The 23,506-nt window shown below is 44.7% G+C and overlaps 1 protein-coding gene across 3 annotated transcripts in view; it reads right to left on the reverse strand.

Moving 5' to 3' along the window:
• WNT7B (Wnt family member 7B) overlaps nucleotides 1–23,506 on the reverse strand; it is a 740,164-nt gene that overhangs the window by 362,484 nt on the left and 354,174 nt on the right. For all 3 annotated transcript variants that reach the window (XM_030213972.1, XM_030213971.1, XM_030213973.1), the window contains exon 2: nucleotides 6,568–6,794. In XM_030213972.1, the coding sequence (XP_030069832.1) occupies nucleotides 6,568–6,794 (227 nt within the window). The remainder of the gene's footprint in view (nucleotides 1–6,567; nucleotides 6,795–23,506) is intronic.

A 23,506-nucleotide genomic window follows, 5' to 3' on the forward strand; every position in this document is an offset into this window, starting at 1 on the left:
CCGTTAAGTTTTCTTTCGTTTTCGGGGTAGGCCCTTTTGAGGTCTCGGGTCGAGTTTTTTCTCCCTCTCTTTTTGGTGCCTTACCGCAATTACGAGTTTTGATTTCGCCGGCGTGATTTTTCCGCCCATGTCATCGAAGTCTCCCAGCGGCTTCAAGAAGTGCACCCAGTGCGCCCGGGTAATCTCGCTCACTGATAGGCACGCGTCGTGTCTTCAGTGTCTGGGGGCTGGGCACCGCCCGCAGGCCTGTAGTCTTTGCACCCTTTTACAAAAAAGGACTCAGGTAGCGAGATTGGCCCAGTGGAACGTGTTGTTCTCAGGCTCTTCGTCGGCATCTGCACTGGGAGTATCGAGTGCATCGACGTCGACAGTGTCAGGACCTCCGCCCTCGGCCGCGACTGTATCGATTGCATCGAGGCATCGACCCTCTGCATCGTCGGGGCCGAGACATCGGAAGGCTGCGTCGGTGGTACCGGGACCTCCACTAGTGCTGATGTCGTCGGACGGTGGTGCTTCGACTGGAGTGCAGGTGAGGGCTGTCCATTCCCCTGCTGGTGGCGGTGAGCCTTCGGGAGGGTCTCCCCCTACCCTGAGGGCTCCTGCGGTATAGCCCCCCCGAGACCGACCTTCTTCGGCCTCGGCCCCGAGGAAGCGACGGCTGGATTCTACGTCCTCCTCGTCGGTACCGGGAAGCTCCGGTGACGTGCTTCGTTTGAAAAAGTCAAAGAAGCATCGACACCGGTCTCCTTCCCGCGTCGATACCGAGAGCTCTGGGTCGCCGAGGGAGTCGGCACCCAGTAGGCATCGGCACCGGGAGGACCGCTCACCCTCTGTTCAAGAGGTGTCGATGCGCTCCACCTTGGACAGCCCGGAACAGCCTCCACGCCCGGAACAGACTCTGACTTCGACACCTGTATCGGCTTCCATGTCTTTCTCCACAGCCGCTCTGCACGAGAGTCTCCGGGCCGTTCTTTCAGATATCCTGGGAGAGCTGTTGCACCCTTCCCCTCCGGTATCGGGGGTGCTTGCGCCACCGGTACCGTCGAGTGAGGCGCCGGCTGGCCCCTTGCCCGGGGTGAGGTCTCCGACATCGGTGCCGCTTGCGGTACCGACTGCGGTCGCCTCCCAGAAAGGCTCCCCGACAACGTCGGCGGAGGGAGCTTCACCAGTGCGGGCGAGGGAGTCTACCTCTCGACGCTCACACCGTGGCCGTGGTTCCACGGAGTCGAGCCGGGCACGGCTTCAGACACAGGTTCGTGAACTTGTGTCTGATACCGATGGTGAGGCCTCGTGGGAGGAGGAGGAGGACATCAGATATTTCTCTGACGAGGAGTCTGATGGCCTTCCTTCTGATCCCACTCCCTCCCCTGAAAGGCAGCTTTCTCCTCCCGAGAGTCTGTCTTTTGCGGCCTTTGTCCAGGAGATTACGGCCATCCCCTTCCCGGTGGTTGTGGAGGACGAGCCCAGGGCTGAAATGTTTGAGCTCCTGGACTATCCTTCTCCACCTAAGGAAGCGTCCACAGTACCCATGCATCATGTCCTAAAAAAGATATTGCTGGCGAACTGGACCAAGCCTTTAAGTAATCCCCACATTCCCAAGAAGATCGAGTCCCAGTACCGGATCCATGGGGACCCAGAGCTGATGCGCACTCAGTTGCCTCATGACTCTGGAGTTGTGGATTTGGCCCTAAAGAAGGCTAAGAGTTCTAGGGAGCATGCTTCGGCGCCCCTGGGCAAAGACTCTAGAACCTTGGACTCCTTTGGGAGGAAGGCCTACCATTCCTCTATGCTCGTGGCCAAAATTCAGTCTTACCAGCTCTACACGAGCATACACATGTGGAACAATGTGCGGCAGTTGGCGGGCTTGGTGGACAAGCTCCCTCCTGAGCAAGCCAAGCCATTTCAGGAGGTGGTCAGGCAGCTGAAGGCGTGCAGAAAATTCCTGGCCAGAGGGGTGTATGACACCTTTGATGTTGCGTCCAGGGCCGCTGCTCAAGGTGTGGTGATGCACAGACTCTCATGGCTGCGTGCCTCCGACCTGGAGAATAGGATCCAGCAGCGGATTGCGGACTCGCCTTGCTGTGCGGAAAATATTTTTGGAGAGAAGGTCGAACAGGTGGTAGAGCAGCTCCACCAGCGGGATACCGCTTTCGACAAGTTCTCCCGCCGGCAGCCTTCAGCTTCTACCTCCACAGGTAGACGTTTTTATGGGGGAAGGAAGACTGTTCCCTACTCTTCTGGTAAGCGTAGGTACAATCCTCCTTCTCGACAGCCTGCGGCCCAGGCTAAGCCCCAGCGCGCTCGCTCTCGTCAGCAGCGTGCGCCTCAGCAAGGCCCCTCGGCTCCCCAGCAAAAGCAAGGGGCGAGCTTTTGACTGGCTCCAGCAGAGCATAGCCGACATCAACGTGTCAGTGCCAGGCGATCTGCCGGTCGGAGGGAGGTTGAAAGTTTTTCACCAAAGGTGGCCTCTCATAACCTCCGATCAGTGGGTTCTTCAAATAGTCCGGCAAGGATACACCCTCAATTTGGCCTCCAAACCTCCAAATTGTCCACCGGGAGCTCAGTCTTACAGCTTCCAGCACAAGCAGGTACTTGCAGAGGAACTCTCCGCCCTTCTCAGCGCCAATGCGGTCGAGCCCGTGCCATCCGGGCAAGAAGGGCTGGGATTCTATTCCAGGTACTTCCTTGTGGAAAAGAAAACAGGGGGGATGCGTCCCATCCTAGACCTAAGGGCCCTGAACAAATATCTGGTAAAGGAAAAGTTCAGGATGCTTTCCCTGGGCACCCTTCTTCCCATGATTCAGGAAAACGACTGGCTATGCTCTCTGGACTTGAAGGACGCCTACACGCACATCCCGATACTGCCAGCTCACAGACAGTATCTGCGATTTCAGCTGGGCACACGTCACTTCCAGTACTGTGTGCTACCCTTTGGGCTCGCCTCTGCGCCCAGAGTGTTCACGAAGTGTTTGGCTGTAGTAGCAGCGGCGCTTCGCAGGCTGGGAGTGCACGTGTTCCCTTATCCCGACGATTGGCTGGTGAAGAACACATCCGAGGCAGGAGCTCTACAGTCCATGCAGATGACTATTCGCCTCCTGGAACTACTGGGGTTTGTGATAAATTATCCAAAGTACCATCTTCTCCCAGTACAGAGACTAGAATTCATAGGAGCTCTGCTGGATTCTCAGACGGCTCGTGCCTATCTCCCAGAGACGAGAGCCAACAACTTGTTGTCCCTCGTCTCACGGGTGCGAGCGTCCCAGCAGATCACAGCTCGGCAGATGTTGAGATTGCTGGGCCACATGGCCTCCACAGTTCATGTGACTCCCATGGCCCGCCTTCACATGCGATCTGCTCAATGGACCCTAGCTTCCCAGTGGTTTCAGGCTGCTGGGGTTCTAGAAGACGTGATCCACCTGTCCACGAGTTTTCTCAAATCCCTGTATTGGTGGACGATTTGGTCCAATTTGACTCTGGGACGTCCTTTCCAAATTCCTCAGCCACAAAAAGTGCTGACTACGGATGCGTCTCTCCTGGGGTGGGGAGCTCATGTCGATGGGCTTCACACCCAGGGAAGCTGGTCCCTCCAGGAACGCGATCTGCAGATCAATCTCCTGGAGTTACGAGCGGTCTGGAATGCTCTGAAGGCTTTCAGAGATCGGCTGACCCACCAAATTATCCAAATTCAGACAGACATCCAGGTTGCCATGTATTACATCAACAAGCAGGGGGCACCGGATCTCGCCCCCTGTGTCAGGAAGCCGTCAGCATGTGGCTCTGGGCTCGCCGTCACGGCATGGTGCTCCAAGCCACTTATCTGGCAGGCGTAAACAACAGTCTGGCTGACAGGTTGAGCAGGATTATGCAACCTCACGAGTGGTCGCTCATTTCCCGTGTAGTGCGACAGATCTTCCAGGTGTGGGGCACCTCCTTGGTAGATCTCTTTGCATCTCGAGCCAACCACAAAGTCCCTCAGTTCTGTTCCAGGCTTCAGGCCCACGGCAGACTGGCATCGGATGCCTTCCTCCTGGACTGGGGGGAAGGTCTGCTGTATGCTTATCCTCCCATACCTCTGGTGGGGAAGACTTTGTTGAAACTTAAGCAAGACAGAGGCACCATGATTCTGATTGCTCCTTTTTGGCCGCGTCAGATCTGGTTCCTTCTTCTTCTGGAGTTGTCCTCCGAAGAACCGTGGAGATTGGAGTGTTTCCCGACCCTCATCACACAGGACGAAGGGGCGCTTCTGCATCCCAACCTCCAGTCTCTGGCTCTCACGGCCTGGATGTTGAGAGCCTAGACTTTGCCTCTTTGGGTCTGTCAGAGGGTGTCTCCCATATCTTGCTTGCTTCCAGGAAAGATTCCACTAAGAGGAGTTACTTCTTTCTATGGAGGAGGTTTGCCGTCTGGTGTGACAGCAAGGCCCTAGATCCTCGCTCTTGTCCTACACAGACCCTGCTTGAATACCTTCTGCACTTGTCTGAGTCTGGTCTCAAGACCAACTCTGTAAGGGTTCACCTTAGTGCAATCAGTGCATACCATTACCGTGTGGAAGGCAAGCCGATCTCAGGACAGCCTTTAGTTGTTCGCTTCATGAGAGGTTTGCTTTTGTCATAGCCCCCCGTCAAACCTCCTACAGTGTCATGGGATCTCAATGTCGTTCTCACCCAGCTGATGAAACCTCCTTTTGAGCCACTGAACTCCTGCCATCTGAAGTACTTGACCTGGAAGGTCATTTTCTTGGTGGCAGTTACTTCAGCTCGTAGAGTCAGTGAGCTTCAGGCCCTGGTAGCGCAGACCCCTTACACCAAATTTCAACATAACAGAGTAGTCCTCTGCACTCACCCTAAGTTCTTGCCAAAGGTTGTGTCGGAGTTCCATCTGAGCCAGTCAATTGTCTTGCCAACATTCTTTCCCCGTCCTCATTCCTGCCCTGCTGAATGTCAGCTGCACACATTGGACTGCAAGAGAGCATTGGCCTTCTATCTGGAGCAGACACAGCCCAACAGACAGTCCAACCAATTGTTTGTTTCTTTTGATCCCAACAGGAGGGGAGTGGCTGTGGGGAAACGCACCATATCCAATTGGCTAGCAGATTGCATTTCCTTCACTTACGCCCAGGCTGGGCTGGCTCTTGAGGGTCATGTCACGGCTCATAATGTTAGAGCCATGGCAGCGTCGGTAGCCCACTTGAAGTCAGCCACTATTGAAGAGATTTGCAAAGCTGCGACATGGTCATCTGTCCACACATTCACATCTCATTACTGCCTACAGCAGGATACCCGACGCGACAGTCGGTTCGGGCAGTCAGTACTTCAGAATCTGTTCGAGGTTTAGAATCCAACTCCACCCCCCTAGGCCCATGTTTATTCTGTTCCAGGCTACACTCCCAGTTAGTTGGATAAGTTGTTAGGTCAATCTCAGTTATGTCCTCGCCGTTGCGAGGCCCAATTGACCATGTTTGTTGTTTTGAGTGAGCCTGGGGGCTAGGGATACCCCATCAGTGAGAACAAGCAGCCTGCTTGTCCTCGGAGAAAGCGAATGCTACATACCTGTAGAAGGTATTCTCCGAGGACAGCAGGCTGATTGTTCTCACAAACCCGCCCGCCTCCCCTTTGGAGTTGTGTCTTCCCTTGTCTTTCTTTTGCTACATATGGGACTGACGAACACGAGCCGGTTCGGGCGGGAAGACGGCCGCGCATGCGCGGTGCGCATGGGCGCGCGAGGACTAGCAAAGGCCTTTGCTAGTGAAGTTCCGATTGGAGGGGCTGCCGTGGACGTCACCCATCAGTGAGAACAATCAGCCTGCTGTCCTCGGAGAATACCTTCTACAGGTATGTAGCATTCGCTTTGAGGTCACTGGCCGTGCTTCCTCTCCAGCAACCAAAGAACAGAAAATAACTGTCTTTTAGAACAAGATTTGAGCCTTTTAAAGTTTTTGGCTGTTGAATATCAGGGATTAGGTGGCCCCAGGTCCCTTTGAATATCGGCCCATGCATGTTTTGACAAGACATCTTCCATTGCCTGTGTCTTCCTTGCTTTTTATCCTTTTGGAATATATGTGGGCCACAGATTAGGCAGATAGGTGGCCAAATACAGAAGTGGCTTGTGCACCTGCTACATTTAGGCACTTCCCCTTTTATGCCCAAATGTCCATACAGAAAAGACTCTATCCTGTGTTATCAGTGTGCGTAGATGGAGGTGCCCTGTTGTAAAATTTCCCATGTAATGCTGCCCTAATTGTGTCTGGTTAGTTATATGGGTTCTGGTATTGAACATTGGCTGGACCTAGATAACTTTCAGCAGCCCTCAAAGACCTGGATATTCAGTGCTGGTTGACTGAATATGCAGGTCTAATTCAGCTCACAGCAGTTTGGCATTTTAAAAAATGCTGCTGCCCTGGGCTGAATATTGCCCACTGAGCATTCAGGTCTTCAGAAGACAAGAAGCATGAAAAAAATAGAAGCTGTGATTGAAGCAGCTCTTCAATAGACTACTCCTACCAAAACTGTAGTGGAAATAAAAAAGCAAGCAGTCCCACCATTTGATTATACTGCAGAGATCTCTTACCTACTCGAAGTTCTTGTCCAAAGACTGTTCTCTCTCCAAGTGCAGAGCAGTTCCATCTGCCATGCCGGAACTGATACTGACATTCATTGATTCCCATTTGTGCCCCTTCTCCAATCACTATGATGGCATCTGGGCGGCTCTGGCAGATTGCTCGTTGCCGTGGAGCCAACCCTGGTATTTTGTTGCAGATTATGTTTGCTCCCAAAGCTACAACAGATGACAAAGCTCTAAAAAAAAGGATAAAAGGAGACATCAGAACTGGATTGAAATTACAGTCTGATTACATCAGCACGAAGTCAGCAGTGTTTAGAACCCAAGTGATAATCCTGGCTAATGTGCTTGATCTTTAATGTCTATTGTTAAATAGAAATATGGTCTCCAGTGGATGCTGAGCATTAAGAAGGCATTCTATAAAGGGGCATCTATTGGGAGCCTATCTATAAAGGAAAGTAAGATCTTTTCATTTACAGAATAGTAGTATAACCAGGATATGTAAATGCATATCTGTTTAGGCCATAGAGCTGTTACAAATGTTTGCACCTAGATTCAGGAGATGTGCACAATTTATAGAATTCTAGAAGTTATAAGTGTGCACCGCATCTCCTCCCCCCTACAGACTGCACCCATGTGTAACCTACCTGTAAAGTATACACTATTGACGATTGGTGCGTACTGCAGCATTACACATAGTTGGATTATTGTCATTTACATGTATATGTGTTCACATACTTGTGTAAGTGACTAGAATACCAGCATTTGTGTGCATACTTGCCATCAAACTTTAGATGGTTCCTTATAAAATTACTGGGAATCTTCAAACAGCCAAGGGAGCTGCAAACTGCAGGTTCTTTCAACATGCATTCTTTATGCAAATATTTACAGAGGAACCATCTACATTATTTTTCTTTGAAATTAGCAACAACATAGCATCCATGTTTTTTCACCCATTACTTGTGTGAGTGCCAGAGTTAAAGGGAGTGAGGAAGCTGAGGGCAAAAAAGCATGCATCTATTGAAAAATTCAATCAGGCCATTTTATCCAGTCAAATGCCTTAGAAAATTACCCCTCAAACAAATCCACTATTCCATAAATGGACAGGAATGTAGTCAATATATAGAAGTAAGTAGTTTTCAAAATGCTGCTGTTTTTTTTAAGTTTCTATATTAAATTTATTTGTATTCTTAGAAGATAAATAAGTTTGGGGGCACCTATAAAAAAATTCCCAAAATATGCCTATGTATTCTATAAAAGCAACATAAGTGCCTTTGTCCTTTATTTTATCACTCCTGCAAGAACCCCCGATGCAACACACAAATGTACTCCTGTTCCACGGCAAATATAAATGTGTGTATGCACTCTGCATGTTCATGTATGTTTTAAAGAATATGCCCATACTGTACATCGCAACTCTGGCCCTGGAAATGCCTATGTACATATCATGTAAAAGTAGGCACTATTTTTCAGTGTATATATATACCACTGTACAATTTTATAAGACCTATTTTCTGTAAGTATAACAAGCTGTACATGCAAATATGCTTTTTCAAATTACTCTGCTATGTATATTTCGGTGTAATTAAACCACTAACTGACTTCTCTCTCTCCGGGATACCTTTATATTAGAAATGATAACTGATTTATGTGTTTGTAGGAGATAATTTTCTAACTGCATTGATGCAAAGTCTGTGGGTTCTTTTTATCTTGGGAAAACTGTCCATGTACATTTACACTTGTTAATTTCTGTGGGTAATTTTTCTGTGTAAACATATATGCATAATTATAAGTGAAAGCCCATCCAGAGTCTCACCCCAATAATGTGTCTTTCCCCTGTGAGAAATGTTATGCATTTGCTTCCAGATTCTATATAGCACACCTAGATATCTGCACCAAAATTGAAGTGTATTCTATAACAATATGTATAACTTAATTGGTTTAACATGCTAATCAGCGTTGATAACAGCTCTTGACAAGCAATAATGAGCACTAATTAGCAATAATTAGAATTTACACGCACAACTCGCTATGCACATTCTGTAATGCAGTGTACCAAAGTTCAAACATGCACAGGATAAAAAGGGGTATGGTTATAGGCAGGAAAATGGGAATTTCAGGGGTGTTCTGAAATTTATGCACGTTGTTATAGAATATGGCCCAGTGTGCCTAAATCTATATGCCAGGATTTATGCCACGTTTTCATTGGTGTAAATGGAGGCACATAGTTGTAGGTGCTCATAGGCGGTCGGTGGCCCAACTGTTTGGGGAGGCTAAAGGGGGTGGGATTAGGGGCGGGGCTAGGGCAGAGCTTACGTCCATAATTGTCTGACAACACACAGAAAAAAAAATAAGTAAAAATAAAATAGTCACAATTAATACCTTTTATTAAATTTAGATATTAGATATGTATCATATGTCAAAGAATAAAGTGGTTGCTCAAAGCATATACTAACCACAATCGCTCAACTGCAAAACGCTATGCACAAATTTGTGCAAAAACACACTCAGAACCTTACTGTACCATAAATATTACACTGGGCAGACCCTAATACACCAATATACCACCCATACGGAAAATGCAGACTGTCAACAATTTGAAACAAGGGATCATAATATCACAATTCTCATGTAGAGCCACAAAACTCCCTTTTAGGGTGGATAGTGTTCACAATGAGCTCCTTTTATTAACGACCATATATAGATCCTTCAAGAGGTAGTGTGTCATGATTTAGGCTCTACACCCTTTCTGATGTTTTGGTGCCACCTCAGTAAGGCCAACACACAATCTTTCCACTGCAAAACACTATACACAAAATTGTGCAAAAACACACTCATAACTGTCGTGTTCTCAAGGACCTTGGCATTCTGTCAGGCTTCTTCCCGGGGAACCCTGGGTACGTGAGTCCTTGGACCACGGCCGAGGAGCGGCAGTGGCAGGCAAGATCACCTTTGGAGCAGAGAAGAGACAAGGCTGGACTGGAACCCCGGACTGGAGTCCTGCACTGGAACACTCGGGACTGGAACGCACCGGACCGGAACACACTGGAGTAGGCTTCACCTACGCTTAGCTGCCTTTCCCCGAGGGTTGATCCCTCAGGTTCGAGCAGCCAGTAGGGCTTACAGGAAAACCAGAACTGGAATCAGCAACAGGAACAACCGGAGTCAGGATCCAGTGGTGCTCCCAGGTACCTAGGCTAAAGCAAGGCAGACAGGCAGGGAAGAGGACACAGGGGCTATATACAAGCAAAGCTCAAGGGAATGGGAATGACAGCTACGCTTGCCAGAGGAAGGGTTAGACTGGAGCTACAGTAGCTAACAGATAGAAAGGAGAGAAATGGCTGCAGCATCAGCCGCTGACCAACCTTAGACAGGGAGCAGCACCACTGCACAGGGATAACAGAAAGGCTGAAAGCCCACAGAACAATAAACATAGAAGGGCCAGAAGGCCCACAGAGCAATAAACACAGAAGGGCCAGAAGGCCCACAGATGATAGTAACTCGCAAAGCAGAAGGGCTGGAAACCCACAAGAAAAGACAAGGAAAGCTAACTGTGCAAACAGCACACTAACCTCGGGACCTAAGGCACTGCGGAGGCATTGGCAATGCAAAGGCCAAGGCTGCAGTCTCTAAGTGATTAATAAAGCCCTTCAACACCAGAGACACAGCTGCAGCAATCTCTAAGTAACTACGGAGGCTGTTCAGGCACAAACCACAGAGCAGGCAGAAAGCACAGTGAAACACAGAGAGGCTTCCCACACCCAGGTGTAGTGTAGTGAAGCAATTAGAGTCATGCTGGAAGCAGCCAGCACACAGAGAGAGAGAGAGAGAGAGAGAGAGAGAGAGAGAGCTAACCCAGGCAACACCCACAGGTGCAGTATAATGAGACAATTAGTGTCATGCTGCTGGATGCAGCCAGCACAGAGAGCCAGAGCTAGCTCAGAAAGGACAGACAGAAGAAACAGGAGCCAGCTAGGAAGCTGACCCCCAGGAACAAGGTAAGTCTGAGGGTGGTCACGGCCACAGACGTGACAATAACCTTACCAAACCATAATAGCACTAATTCCAAGGACAGGACAAGCTACAACTTTATGCGTGGAAAGGCAGCACTATAATTACACCGGGCTCTAAAACACCAGTACACAACCTAGTGAAACAAAAAAAACAAAACAAAAAGGGCTGCAAATACTACACGCTAGCAGAATACTGCATCTTGATCACACATGAAAAGCACATGACACAACAGATATGAAGGCAAAATACTGAACTGGAAGGTTACCTCAAGAAGTCAGACTCAGCATGCAGCAATACTAGAAAAATTGAATCTTGCATACAAAATATCACAGATGCACATTTCCAAAAGCTGACATATTCCAATTAATAAATTCTGAATAAAAAATGTTTTCTACCTTTGCTGTCTGAGCATTTAGTTTTTCTATTAGCTTTGGTCCCAGTGTCTTCTGTTTTATACAGTGTCTCCTTTCCATTTGATATTTTTTCTCTCACCATGTCCACCATCCTTCTGTGTCCTTATGCGTCCTGTCTACCATCTGTAGCCCTGTCTCTATCCTTTCTCCAGTTTCAACATCTGCCCTCAAAGTATTCCAATCTAGCCCTTAAATTCAGCAATTTCCCCTCCATCCATATTTCTCCTCACTGCCCTCCCCTCCATCCATGTGCATCTACTTCCTCTGACTTCCCTCCCCTCCATCCATGACCAGCATTTATCCTCTCTCCCTTCCACTCTATTTGTGCATCTCCTTCCTGACTTCCCTCCCCTCCATCCATGTCCAACAACTCTCCATTCTCCCCTGCCCTCCCCTCCATCCATCCATCCATCCATATCCAGCAAATTTCCTCTCTCCCCTGCCCCCTCCACCCATCCATCCATATCCAGCAATTCTCCTCTCTTCCCTGCCCTCCCCTCCATCCATGTCCAGGAACTCTCAATTGTCCCCTGCCCTCTCCTTCATCCACCCATATCCAGCAAATTTCCTCTCCCCTACCCCCATTCATCCATCTATGTCCAGCAATTCCCCATGCCCTCCCCTCCCTCCATCCATTCATGTCCAGTAATTCTCCTCTCTCCCCCTGCTCTCCGCTCCATCCATCCATGTCCAGCAATTCTCCTCTCTCCCCTGCCCTCCCCTCCTTTCCTGTCCAGTGATCTCTTCTCTCCCCCTGCCCTCCCCTCCATCCATCCATGGTCATGAATTCTCCTCTCTCCCCTACTCTCCCCTCCTCTCCAGTGATTTCTTCTCTCCCCCTGCCCTCCCCTCCTCTCCATGTCCAGCAATCTCTTCTCTCCCCCTGCCCTCCATGCCCAGCGATTCTCCCTGCCCTTCCTCACCTCCCCGACAGCCCTCCTCTCCGTTCCTTCCTGCCACCCCCCCAAGCGTTTAAACCTAATGTCCGTGGCTACGACGTCATTAAGGAAGAAGGCATTGTGGGCTCGCCTCCGGCTCCAGCTTCTCCCTTCCCTCTTCACACAGTATCCCGTCTTCTGCGATGATGCATTTCCTGTTTACCGAGTCGGAGGGCTGCCGGTCAGGGAGCTGAGCCAGGAGGGAAGGAGCCCTGCGCCTGTGGGGGCAGCAGGGGAAGGTCACAGTTGGGCTGGGGAGGCTATTAGCCTCCCCAAGCCTCTTATACGGGGTGCCTATGTAGGTGCTGATATATCAACTAAGCATATTCTATATACTGTGCCTAAATCTAGCTGCTACTTATAGAATATGCTTAGTTGGCATTGATTTCCTCACCAATTTTTTAGGCGCCATATATAGAATCGTCCCCTTGGAGTGCAATTCCATAAAATACATGCTAACAGGTGCCAATTACTGTATGTGCCTAAATCATTAGAATAATAGCATATGAACACATATATGTGCACGTACATATGTAAAAGCAAAAATTCTGCCTAAGCACTATTCTATAAATACATACATATCTTACATAGCACATTTTTTACAGGTAGGAATTCACATAGGCAGAGTCTGGGTCATGGTCAGGACTAAAACCTGCACACGTAAGTTATTCACTTATCACTGGAACTTAGGCACAAACACACACAGCAGCTCTATGACTAGCATTAAGTGCTTCGACCTAACTCATAGGCACATACATACCCAGTAAGGCTAATGTTCTGTAAAGAAAAGTGGGTACCTCTTTTTAGAATAGTTTCATATTTATAGTCACCCGGTTATAGAATTACCTCTATGGTGGTAATTTTAAAACAGGGCACAAATGTAAAATTTTCAAAAAAGGGCCTATTGATTGCCTACTTTATATGAGGAACATAGGTGCTTATGTACCAATAAGCACTCAGAATCAACCCCAATAGTGCTAAATAAATTTTACCACCTCTGAAAAATGTATAAATGTATGCATATAGTCTATGGATGTGTAAGCTAGTTTTACAAAGTATTCACACACATCAGAAGTCTACCATACACAAATCCTGCCATGTCTGTCTTCAGCTCTTTTCTCAAGATCCAGCCCTATTGACAAGATCCAGGCTTGCCTTCAGTCTGCAGAAGTGCTTTCAACTTTCAGTCCTGTAATCCATGTTCCTGGTCCTAAGGTCACCAGCAGGTTCCACCGAAAATATCCCTGGAAAACCAAATCTCCCACGGGGACCACAGGAGCCTTCAGGGGGAGGTACTGTCATGGTTGTGGCTGTGCCTCGTGTCTACACTCACCTCTCCTTCCAGTGACCAGGCCCTGTGGCTGCTGTGGACTGCCTTTTCCCTGTTTCCCAATCATGTTCCAGAGATCATTCCAGTCCTATTCTGATGTTCCAGCATTCAAGCCTCACTCTGGTGTTCCTGCAGCCAAGCCTCGGTCTGATCTCCCTGCAGCCAAGTCTCATTCTTAGTTGTGACATCATCAGTAAATTCCTTTATAAAGCGCCTTGGAACCTTCCTGCTTTGCCTTTGCAAAAGAGGTCTTCAGATGAGTTCTTGTCTGTGTGTTTGTTGCAGTTCCAGCCCTGCTTGTTCCAGTCCTGTCTGTCTTCAGCTTCAGTCCCAGCCCTGCTTGTTCCAGTCCTGTCTGCCTTCAGCTTCAGTTCCAGCCCTGCTTGTTTCAGTTCTGCCTGTCTTCAGCTTGTTCCAGTCCTGTCTGCCTTCAGCTTCAGTCATTCCAGTCCTGTCTGCCTTCAGCTTCAGTCTAGTCCTGCTTGTTCCAGTCCTGCCTGTCTTCAGCTTCAGTTCCAGTCCTGCTTGTTCCAGTCCTGCATGTCTTCAGCTTCAGTTCCATCCTGCTTGTTCCAGTCCTACCTGCCTTCAGCTACAGTTCCAGTCCTGCTTATTCCAGTTATACCTGTCTTTAGCTACAGTTCCAGTCCTGCTTGTTCCAGTCCAGCCTGTCTTCAGCTTCAGTTCCACTCCTGCTTGTTCCCAGTCCTGTCTTCAGCTTCAGTTCTAGTCCTGCTTGAATCAGTCCTGTCTGTTTTCAGCTTCAATCTTTGGTTGGATGCTTCGCCTGCTGCTGCCTTTCATCAACAGTAGCCCAAAGGCTCACTATCCTTGAATCCGTGACACTAAGTTGATTTTTAAAAGGATTAGATGTCTAAATTTGAGAGTTGGTACCTAGATATTTTAATTTAGAAATGGACCAAGATGCACAAAAATCTTATTTTGGGAATCTGAGTGGAACAGATAGGCCAGATCAAAAACTGCTTTTTAAAGTTTTTAATAGTTTTACATAGGTGTCTACAGTAGTAGATATTTCTGAGTCACTGCAGCTATCCGTGGATGATCTAGAAAGGCATTTTATTGGTAAAGTTGATCTTACTAGGCATCGCTTTTGAATTTATCTGGATAAGTGGATGTAACTGGTCAGTTAGAATGTGGAGATTTGATGGAAGTACTGGTAGATCGGACTTGGTCTTCCTTTTCATTGGTTACTGAGGAAATGGTAGGCTCTTGCTCTTTGTTGAAGGAACTATTATATAAATCAGGTATATTGGATGTTTGCCCTTCATATTTGTTGAAAGATATCCCAACTGAGTTGGTCAAATGGCTTACTATTTTAGTCAATAATGTTTTTATGAGGAGATCTTCTCTTGGTTATTAGGAAATACTATTTTAACACCAATCCCAAAATCTCAGAGTGCGGGCCTGACTATAGTGTCTAATTTCCATCCAGTAGCTAGTATACCTTGGATGGTGAAATTGCTGAAGTTGATTGTGGCATCTCAAATTACATCGTACTTAGATTTCTTCTGTTTGCATAATTTTCTATTTGGTTTTAGGTGAAAGCACAGCACAGAATCTTTGTTATTGACTTTTGTCAAGGATCTGTTAAGCCAGGGAAAACAATCAGTTTTATTACAATTTGACATATCAGGCACATTCGATACAGTTGACCAGACTGAGTTTGGCAATTCAGGTGTAGTTTAGAAATGGTTAGAGGTTTTTTTTTTTTAACACAGGCAATACTTTTTCATTAATATGGAGCCTCCTCGACCTCCTGCACTGCATGGCTCAGAGCCCGGACGTGCAGGGGGAGACAAGGAGTGCCAAGGAAGGTGAAAAGGAGCCCAGTTGTAGAGGTAAAAGTGGAAGGAGGAGTAGAGAATCTGGACAAAGGCTGGGGAGGGGGCCATGAGAGAAACTGGGGAAGAGGCTGGGGAGAGGGCTTGAAAGAAACCACACCTTCCCAATCTTAGACAGCCTGAAAATCCTCAGTGTTACTATTGACCGTAACTTTACACTTGAGAGCCAAGTTAACTCTACAACTAAGAAAATGTTCCACGCAATGTGGAAACTCAAACGAGTGAAACCATTCTTCCCGAGGGAAACATTCCGCAGCTTGATACAATCAATGGTACTAAGCCATGCAGACTACTACAACGAAATCTACGCAGGATGCAAAGAACAACTCATAAAGAAACTTCAGACTGCTCAAAACACAGCAGCCAGGCTTATATTTGGAAAAACGCAAATCGAAAGCGCCAAACCCCTCCGAGAAAAACTACATTGGCTACCAATCAAAGAGTATTGCTTTCAAAATCTGCACCATGGTCCATAAAATTATTGACGACGAAGCTATGGCATACATGACAGACCTCATAGACCTACCAACAAGAAACACAATCAGATCATCATGAACATACCTAAATCTCCACTACCCAAGCTGCAAAGGACTCAAATACAAATCAATCTATGCATCCAGTTTCTCCTACATAAGCACACAGCTGTGGAAAGCACTACTGAAAGCGGGGAAAACAATGTACGAACACCTAAACTTCCAGAAATCACTAAAAACCAACCTGTTCAAAAAGGCATACCCCATCGACCCAACATAAGTGCCTAAACCCTGCAACACAACGATACCAAAGCTTGTAACAGACTATTCATAACTCTTCCTCTCTATGATTCCCAATGTGTCTCTAACACATGATCCTTATCTGACCACAGTAACTCCATATATTTGTTTCTATACTGGAGATGGCGAACGCCTCATTGATACAATGTAAGCCACATTGAGCCTGCAAATAGGTGGGAAAATGTGGGATACAAATGTAACAAATAAAATAAAACTGGGTGAAGGCTGAAGAGGGGTGTATGAGATAATGTGGATGAAGGCTGTGGAGGGGGCATTAGAGAAATGGGGGGAGAGGCTGGAGAGGGGAGCATGAGAGAATATGGATGAAGGCTGGATGCATGCTGTGAATCATCATGATTTATTGTGCAATTAAAGGTTTTAATCACATGATTAATCGTGATTAAAATTTGTAATCATTGCCCAACCCTAGTTTTTGAATTCTCTGGGTTCGGTTCTGGATTCAACAGGGCTGTATGGTTACTCATATGTGAATGACATATTTGAATTGATTCCCATGACTTCAGATTTTTTGACTTTACAGACTGAGATTTCTGTTTGTATTTGTCTTATACATTTGTAGGCTAATCAACATATGTTGAAGCTTAATGCACTGAAGACAAAGCTCTTGTATTTTAGTAATGATTTAACATTAGTTCCAGCTAGAATTACTATATATTCAGGAGAACAATTACAATCTGGTACATCTTCTAGAGTTTTAGATGTAATTTTGGAACTCAGTTATTAATGAAACAGGTGAATCAGTTGTGTAAGAAGATTTTTTTTAATTATGTCAACTGAGAATGATTAGATTTGTTTTATCTCCTGATCATTTTCTAATGATTGTGCAAGTGATCATTTTGTCCCAGTTAGACTATTGTAATGCTTTATATATTGGTTTACATTCTAATTTAGTTAGTAACTTACAACTTTTGTAGAATGTTGCAGTGAAATTAATATTTAATTACTCAAGATTTGATCATGTAACTCCTCTGAAAAGCTTGCACTGACTGCCATTTCATGTTCGCATTGAAATTAAGATTGTACTTTAAAATTTTACATGGTTAATATGTTTTTCTTACTCATTTATTAATTTATCCAGTCTTTGGTGAGAATTATGACTTCTGTTTTACTCTATTATTGGGATTTCCAACAGCAAAGAAAGTATTTTACAAGAGTTTTAGATGGTTCTTTTGTATGTCAATCTAGTAAAATTTGGACTTCACTTCTGGAGCAAGTTTGTACTTTTTCCAGTTACTTTGTGTTTCATAAAGCATTTAAACTCATCTGTTAGATTCTCTAATGAAAGAAGCGGGATATAAATGCCAAGAATAGAATATAATAGCATCCCTAAATTTAGTCATCTAAAATTATAAGGATCATAAATGTAGGTACATAAAATGGGATGGGGACATATCAGCGGAATGAAGTTAGGCATGTGGAGGGTGCCTATAATAGATGCTGGTTATAGCTGCTGTAAATGCCCACACCTACATGTATGCATGAATGCATATAAATTATAGTATTCTATTATTTACACCCATATATATGTGCTTGCCCATTGGCAAATTACATGTCAACAAAGTATGGTAGGTACTTTTCTGCTTCTGCTAGTCAGTATTTTATTATCAGCAGTTTTATTGATGACAATTGAAAGTAAACACATCCAACAAGATGAGTATACAGAGACTCAAATATGAAAATGTACACAGTAAAGACAAAATGATAAAATCTGTCATCAAACTTTAACAATTTTATCCCACCCCACCCCTGTACTTAATGAAAATCAGTTTTATGAATGACAAAATAGTCAGTGCACAAACACCAGGAAGACCAATAAATAGGTCAATAATGAACAACCATAGCATATATGAAGTAAACTAACGTCCCACTCTGCTCAAACTCTCAACGTTAAGAAGCCACCATTCAACAGTAATACACAAGCAAATATTAAACCTTTACCCCTCCCCTCCCTCCCCCCCACCGCCCCTCCCCCCCTCATGTGACAACTAAGGGCCTGTTATATCCTATATAATAAAACGCACCTCCAACATTCTGAAGCTGACTGCATGGCTGAGGCATTCCTGCTCTCTGTGTCCATCTCCAGAATTGACATCATGTACTTCCAGGTTCGTCACAAGCAGAAGTGACCAACCACACAAGGTTTCTCGGCTTCAGAATGTTGGAGGTGCATTCTGTTAAATAGGATTGGTCAGTTCCTTGAAGCACAGCCAGAGCTCAGCGTCCTGCACAGTAACACTCAGACACCAGAGGGGGGGGGGGGCTGACACCAGAGAGAGGGAGGGAGGGGGGCCTGACACCAGAGCGGGGGGAGAGGGAGGTATCTCTGTCACACACACACTCTCTCACACAGTCAATGTCTTTCTCTCACTCTCACACACTGTCTCTCACACACTCTGTCTCACACTGTATCACATTCACTCTGTGTCACACAGTCACTCACACACTCTCTTGGTCTCATACACTCAGTCTCACAGAGAGTCTGTGTCTCACACACACTCTCTCTCTCGCACACACTTTATCTGTGTGAAACACACTCTCTCTCATACTGTATCTCACATACGCACTTGCACACACTCTCATTCTCACACACACACTCTCTCTCACACAAACACACTCACATCCAGACTCACTCTCTCTCTCTCACAAACACACACTCACACATTCACTCTCTCTCTCACAAACAGTCACTTGTGTCAGAAACGGGCCTTTTTTACTAGTAGAGAAATAGTGTCTTCCCATGGAAGAAGTCTCCCAAGAGTCCAGTATTAAAGACAAATTATAAGGGGAGCTCGGACTCTTATAGCCCCCCACTAAGACATAAGGACACTATACCAACATAATAGACATTCAATAACATCCAGTCCCTTACTAACACCTACATCCACCTCATCCAATACCCAACCCTCCACACCCAAATATTTGTTATGGTGCTGAGCAAACTGCACCGAGGCCTGGTTCATTAATAGACTACAAACTCTTGGGGATAACACCATTATATAAGGTTCCCAAATAGACCAAATTTTTTTTCTGCGTTTTGGAGTCAGGCGTGCGCCCCTTGCTTCCATAAGTACCAGGTTATGAAGTGCATTCCTCCAAGACCAGAAGCTGGGAGTGTTATGGTATAAGCCAATCATCAGAATTAAATGTGTAGCATGATGTTGTGTTGGATCAGATACATATATATACACCAATATATTTGTGCAGCTTTTAAAAATATATATTTGACACTGCAGCAGAGATAATAGTTTCATTTCAAGCCCCTCTCTCCCCATCCCTTTTTACGGGAACTTCTGATAGCACGGATAGTTAATTACAAACACTTAACAAAGACAAAAGAGAGATATATAACTCTCTCTGCCCTCCCACCTAAAAAGACTGAACAAAAGGTGGGTACCTGGACGCTCATCAGGACATCTCTGAAAACCAAAGACCCAAGAGACAGAAAGTCTGGAGAACCCATTGAAGACAAAGACTTCAGAAGGGAGACCATAAACAGGACATTTGCTTGTCAAAGGTATACCTGCCCCTTCCATCAGCTTTCAGACATGTGCAGAAGGACTTATAATGTGGTCATGTGAACAGACTACATTAACCATAATGCCTTGCAAAATATCCAGGACATGCACACACCATGCTTCTTTGCTGACATTATAAAAGGCCTGGAAACAGCCCAGCTCGCGCTCTTGGAACCTGCCTCCTCTTGGGACCTGCTGCTCTCTTTGGGGTCTGCTGACGCCTTGCCCCTCAACATGTGCTCATCAATCAGCTGGACCACAGTATGCTTGTAACAAGGACTTGTAAGTTAACCTACCTGCTACTTTGTTCTATTTTATGCACAGATTACCTGTAAAGATCTCTTAAAACCTACCTCTCGTGTGCAATTGTATATTAAATCAATCTTTTTGAAGCTAAAAATATGGTCTCTTTGTGTTCTGAGTATATGGTATCTTTTATATATACTTAATCTATTTAATTTATTGCAATTATCACCTTTGGTGATTGGTGGAGAAATTAATATCCTAAAACTTATAAATACAGCACCTGCTCTTAAATTATAAACAGTGGCGAGTTGCTCTAGAGCTATTTTCCCCAAAATAAAATCATTTCTTGTAACATATTAATTGGTGGAGAACGGGGACAGGTATTCTGTGCGAGTAGAATACGGTAGCAGTGTTCTTAAATTATATTTTTGTATTTTGCTGCTTTATAGAGAACTGAGTATCAGGTTTCATTAATTAAATTTCCGATAGATAAATTGATAAGGTTTTCAGGGCACTACTTAAGATGTTGCGCGTAATGGACATTTGGTCCCTGCCAGCGTGCCAATACTTAAGTACTTACGCAATTATGTACTTTATGTACTGTATAACAAAAATTTTAGGCATGCTCTGGCATAAAATAAAAACTAATTTTGCGGATAATTCTGAGGAAGACATACACACAGAGAAACACACTATTCTAGGTGTACATAACCCCACTTTGCTTAAGCGATGCATAGAACCCTCGGGCCCCAATCCATGGACCCCTAGCGTAGTGGAGGACATTAGTAGCATCTCTGATATGGAGAGCAAATTCAAAAAATATTGTAATTTATATTCAATTAAGGAAGGGAGCAAGAGAATTTCTGCATGCACTTGGTTAATGTGGGCCATGTGTGAGAAAGCCTTAAAAGAGCATGCAGAATTGAACGATAAATTACTAGCTAAAGAGAGAGAATGCAAGCAGGTAAGCACAGAAAAGGATTTCTTGATCACAATGGACTCTTCTAGGCAGCAGATAGAACATCAGCAAGCTCAGGAAAATCAAATGAAAACCCAAATTTTAGCTTTAGAAATGCAAGCAAATCAGGTCCCAGGCCTAAAACAACTAACCAGAGAGCTAATACTGCAGATGTCCCCTATAGGTGAGAATAACACTGAAAAAATACAGGATTCTCATGTGCAGATATCAGCTATCTCAGGCCTTCCATGTGCCCCTCCAAATACAGCTACAGCCATGCCTGTTTCAGCTATGGTAACAGTATCACAGTCCACACCCGTAGCAGGAGGTTCAACTAGAACCACTAGTTCCCAGGCCCCCTCACAGCATCCAAAACCTCAGCACATATATGCACAACCTGTTCTGCAGTCTAATTTAAATGCTCATGATTCAGCTCCTCAACACACAGATGCACCACCTGGGCTGCATTCTGATCTAAGCTCCCATAGAAGGGAACCTCTAATAAAGAAATCAGCTCCTCAGTATGTAGCTACTGAAAACCGCCAGCAAGCATGTGACATTTTAAAATCTCATGGAGCCTTGCAGATATTGCAGATAGCTAACAATAAAAAGAGAAATTTGCCGCCAGATAAACAGAAACCTATAACTGCAGGTCCTACTGGACCAGAAACTGACATTATTCTGTCAGCTCTTCCTGCAATTTAACTCCTAGAAACATGAGGAGACGCATCCAGCCTGGACTGGACTTCTCCACAGCATGACCCACTCTGCAGATGGCAGGGAAATCCAGGTGCTAATTTTTAAAATAGGTTGGACAGGAAAATAGAAAAAGTTTTTGCAATGAACCTTTTGTAACACTGTTAAGGATTTAAAATGTAGCTTCTATTGTTCTAAAGAATTTAAAATGTAGCTTCTATTATTCTTTTGAATGTGTAAGATTTAATAATGTCTCTCTGCAATATTAAGATTTAAAGATGTAGCTTCTATTGTGACTATAGTATGTTTGAGAAATAGATGTACCTATATAATATTGTTTAAGGATTTAGAAATGTCTTTTTTTTTTCTGATGAGTGACTCCCACTGGAGTTGAAACTAAAATACTGGGTAAGAAGTTTTAAAAAGACTGCCTTATAATAGGTAACTCCCGCTGGAGCTGAAACTTAATATTGTGCTTTAATGTGAATTAACAAGATATGCTTATTTTTATAGAAAAGAAACTAAAAGCTTAAGAAAATAAAGCCTGTCTGCACTGCACGCTGCTCGCATACAATGGTCTAAGATTATGGGAAGGAACTGTGAACAAGAGAGGGATCCCACACCAGAACCAGCCATGTGACCTGCTAAAATTAATGTGAAAGTGTTTTTATTTTTCTTGTCTTTTTCAGAGTTCGAGTTCTACTTATGAGATTAATATTTTTATGGTGCTAGTAATTAATATATATATGGCTATCTCAGATACCTGTTCTACATTTTAAAATAGATCTATGCCTCTTCTACATTTTTAAATGAATAGATCTATGCTGTTCTACTTATGAGATAGTAAATGAAACTGCTGTGGTAATCCAAGATGGATGCCACAGATGATGCTTTTGGTGCTTTAATAATTTTGCTAATTGTTGCTTATTTCTAAATGAATGAAACTGCGGTGGTAATCCAAATGGATGCCGCAGGTGATGTTTTTGTGCTTTATTAATTTTGCTAATTGTTGCTTAGTTCTAAATGAATGAAAATGCTTTGGCAAATCCAAGATGGATGCCGCGTACGTTGCTTTTGTGTTTTTGTGTTCTACTTGCATGTTAAGCTCAATCCTGGATCTGGAATGGATGATCGGAGACCTAAAGGCCTAATAGAGTTCCTTGTTTGTTTGTCATGTGGTCTCCATGTTACATGTTTGTGTTATGTTATGGGGTACCCAAGAAACTATACACAGACATTCATAGACCCTCCCTACTAACAGTCCCTCCATTAGTTCACATTGTCCAAGAAAGAAAAAAAAAAAAGAGACCATTTTCACTGGCAGGCGAGCTATAGAAAAGAAAACCATGTTCACTATTATTGAAGCTATGGCTACAGATATATATTAAGTTCTACCAATTGCTATCTAAGGTTATATATTCACATGTGTATATTTGAAATTATGAGCAAAGGTTTCTCTTTACATGATCTATCAGGTACAATCAGTATAGGGAATGTTTCTGACCTTTTTTAGTTTATTATACATCACAGCCAGTACGTGCAAAATGCTCTCTCTGGAATGAAATATTGGCTGTGTGCAAAGCACAATTAACATATCTTTTCTAAATTCTTTACAACATTAAACACATGAGTATTGTCTATTAATTTGCTACATTAAACACTGCTAAAGCAGATAAATATGGTAACCTTTTACCACACTCATTACCCATAAAAGGTTTCTCTCTGAAAAATAAAAAGTTTCTCTCTGAAAGGTAGTTCATGGCACTATACCTTGACTCTGTTTTTGTTTATTTGGTCAATGATTAAGTAAATATTATTGCATAGGATTGATAGGAATAATTGTTTTGTGTGTAATAATAACCTAGGAAATTATTATAATTGCATACATATGTCTTTCTTGTTTCTAATGAAACAGTAGTATAATAGCTCCACATTTACACTCTTGCTTATCACTGCTGTGAATACCTCAGTTAGCCTCTGAGATAGAGAATATAGGGAAATATTAACAGTGTCAGGATTTTCTTTGGAATGTCAAACGCTGAGAATAGTGACTGAATAGATTGTTCCACTCCATTGCGGTGGTATAAATTGGTCAATTGTGCACTCTCATGCTATTGATTTGGCTAGCATACTGGGTAAGATATCCTGTGGCACAAACTTGGGAGCAGCCTATGCCCCTGAG

Source organism: Microcaecilia unicolor, chromosome 9 (assembly GCF_901765095.1).
Source record: "Microcaecilia unicolor chromosome 9, aMicUni1.1, whole genome shotgun sequence".
Classification (NCBI taxonomy): domain Eukaryota; kingdom Metazoa; phylum Chordata; class Amphibia; order Gymnophiona; family Siphonopidae; genus Microcaecilia; species Microcaecilia unicolor.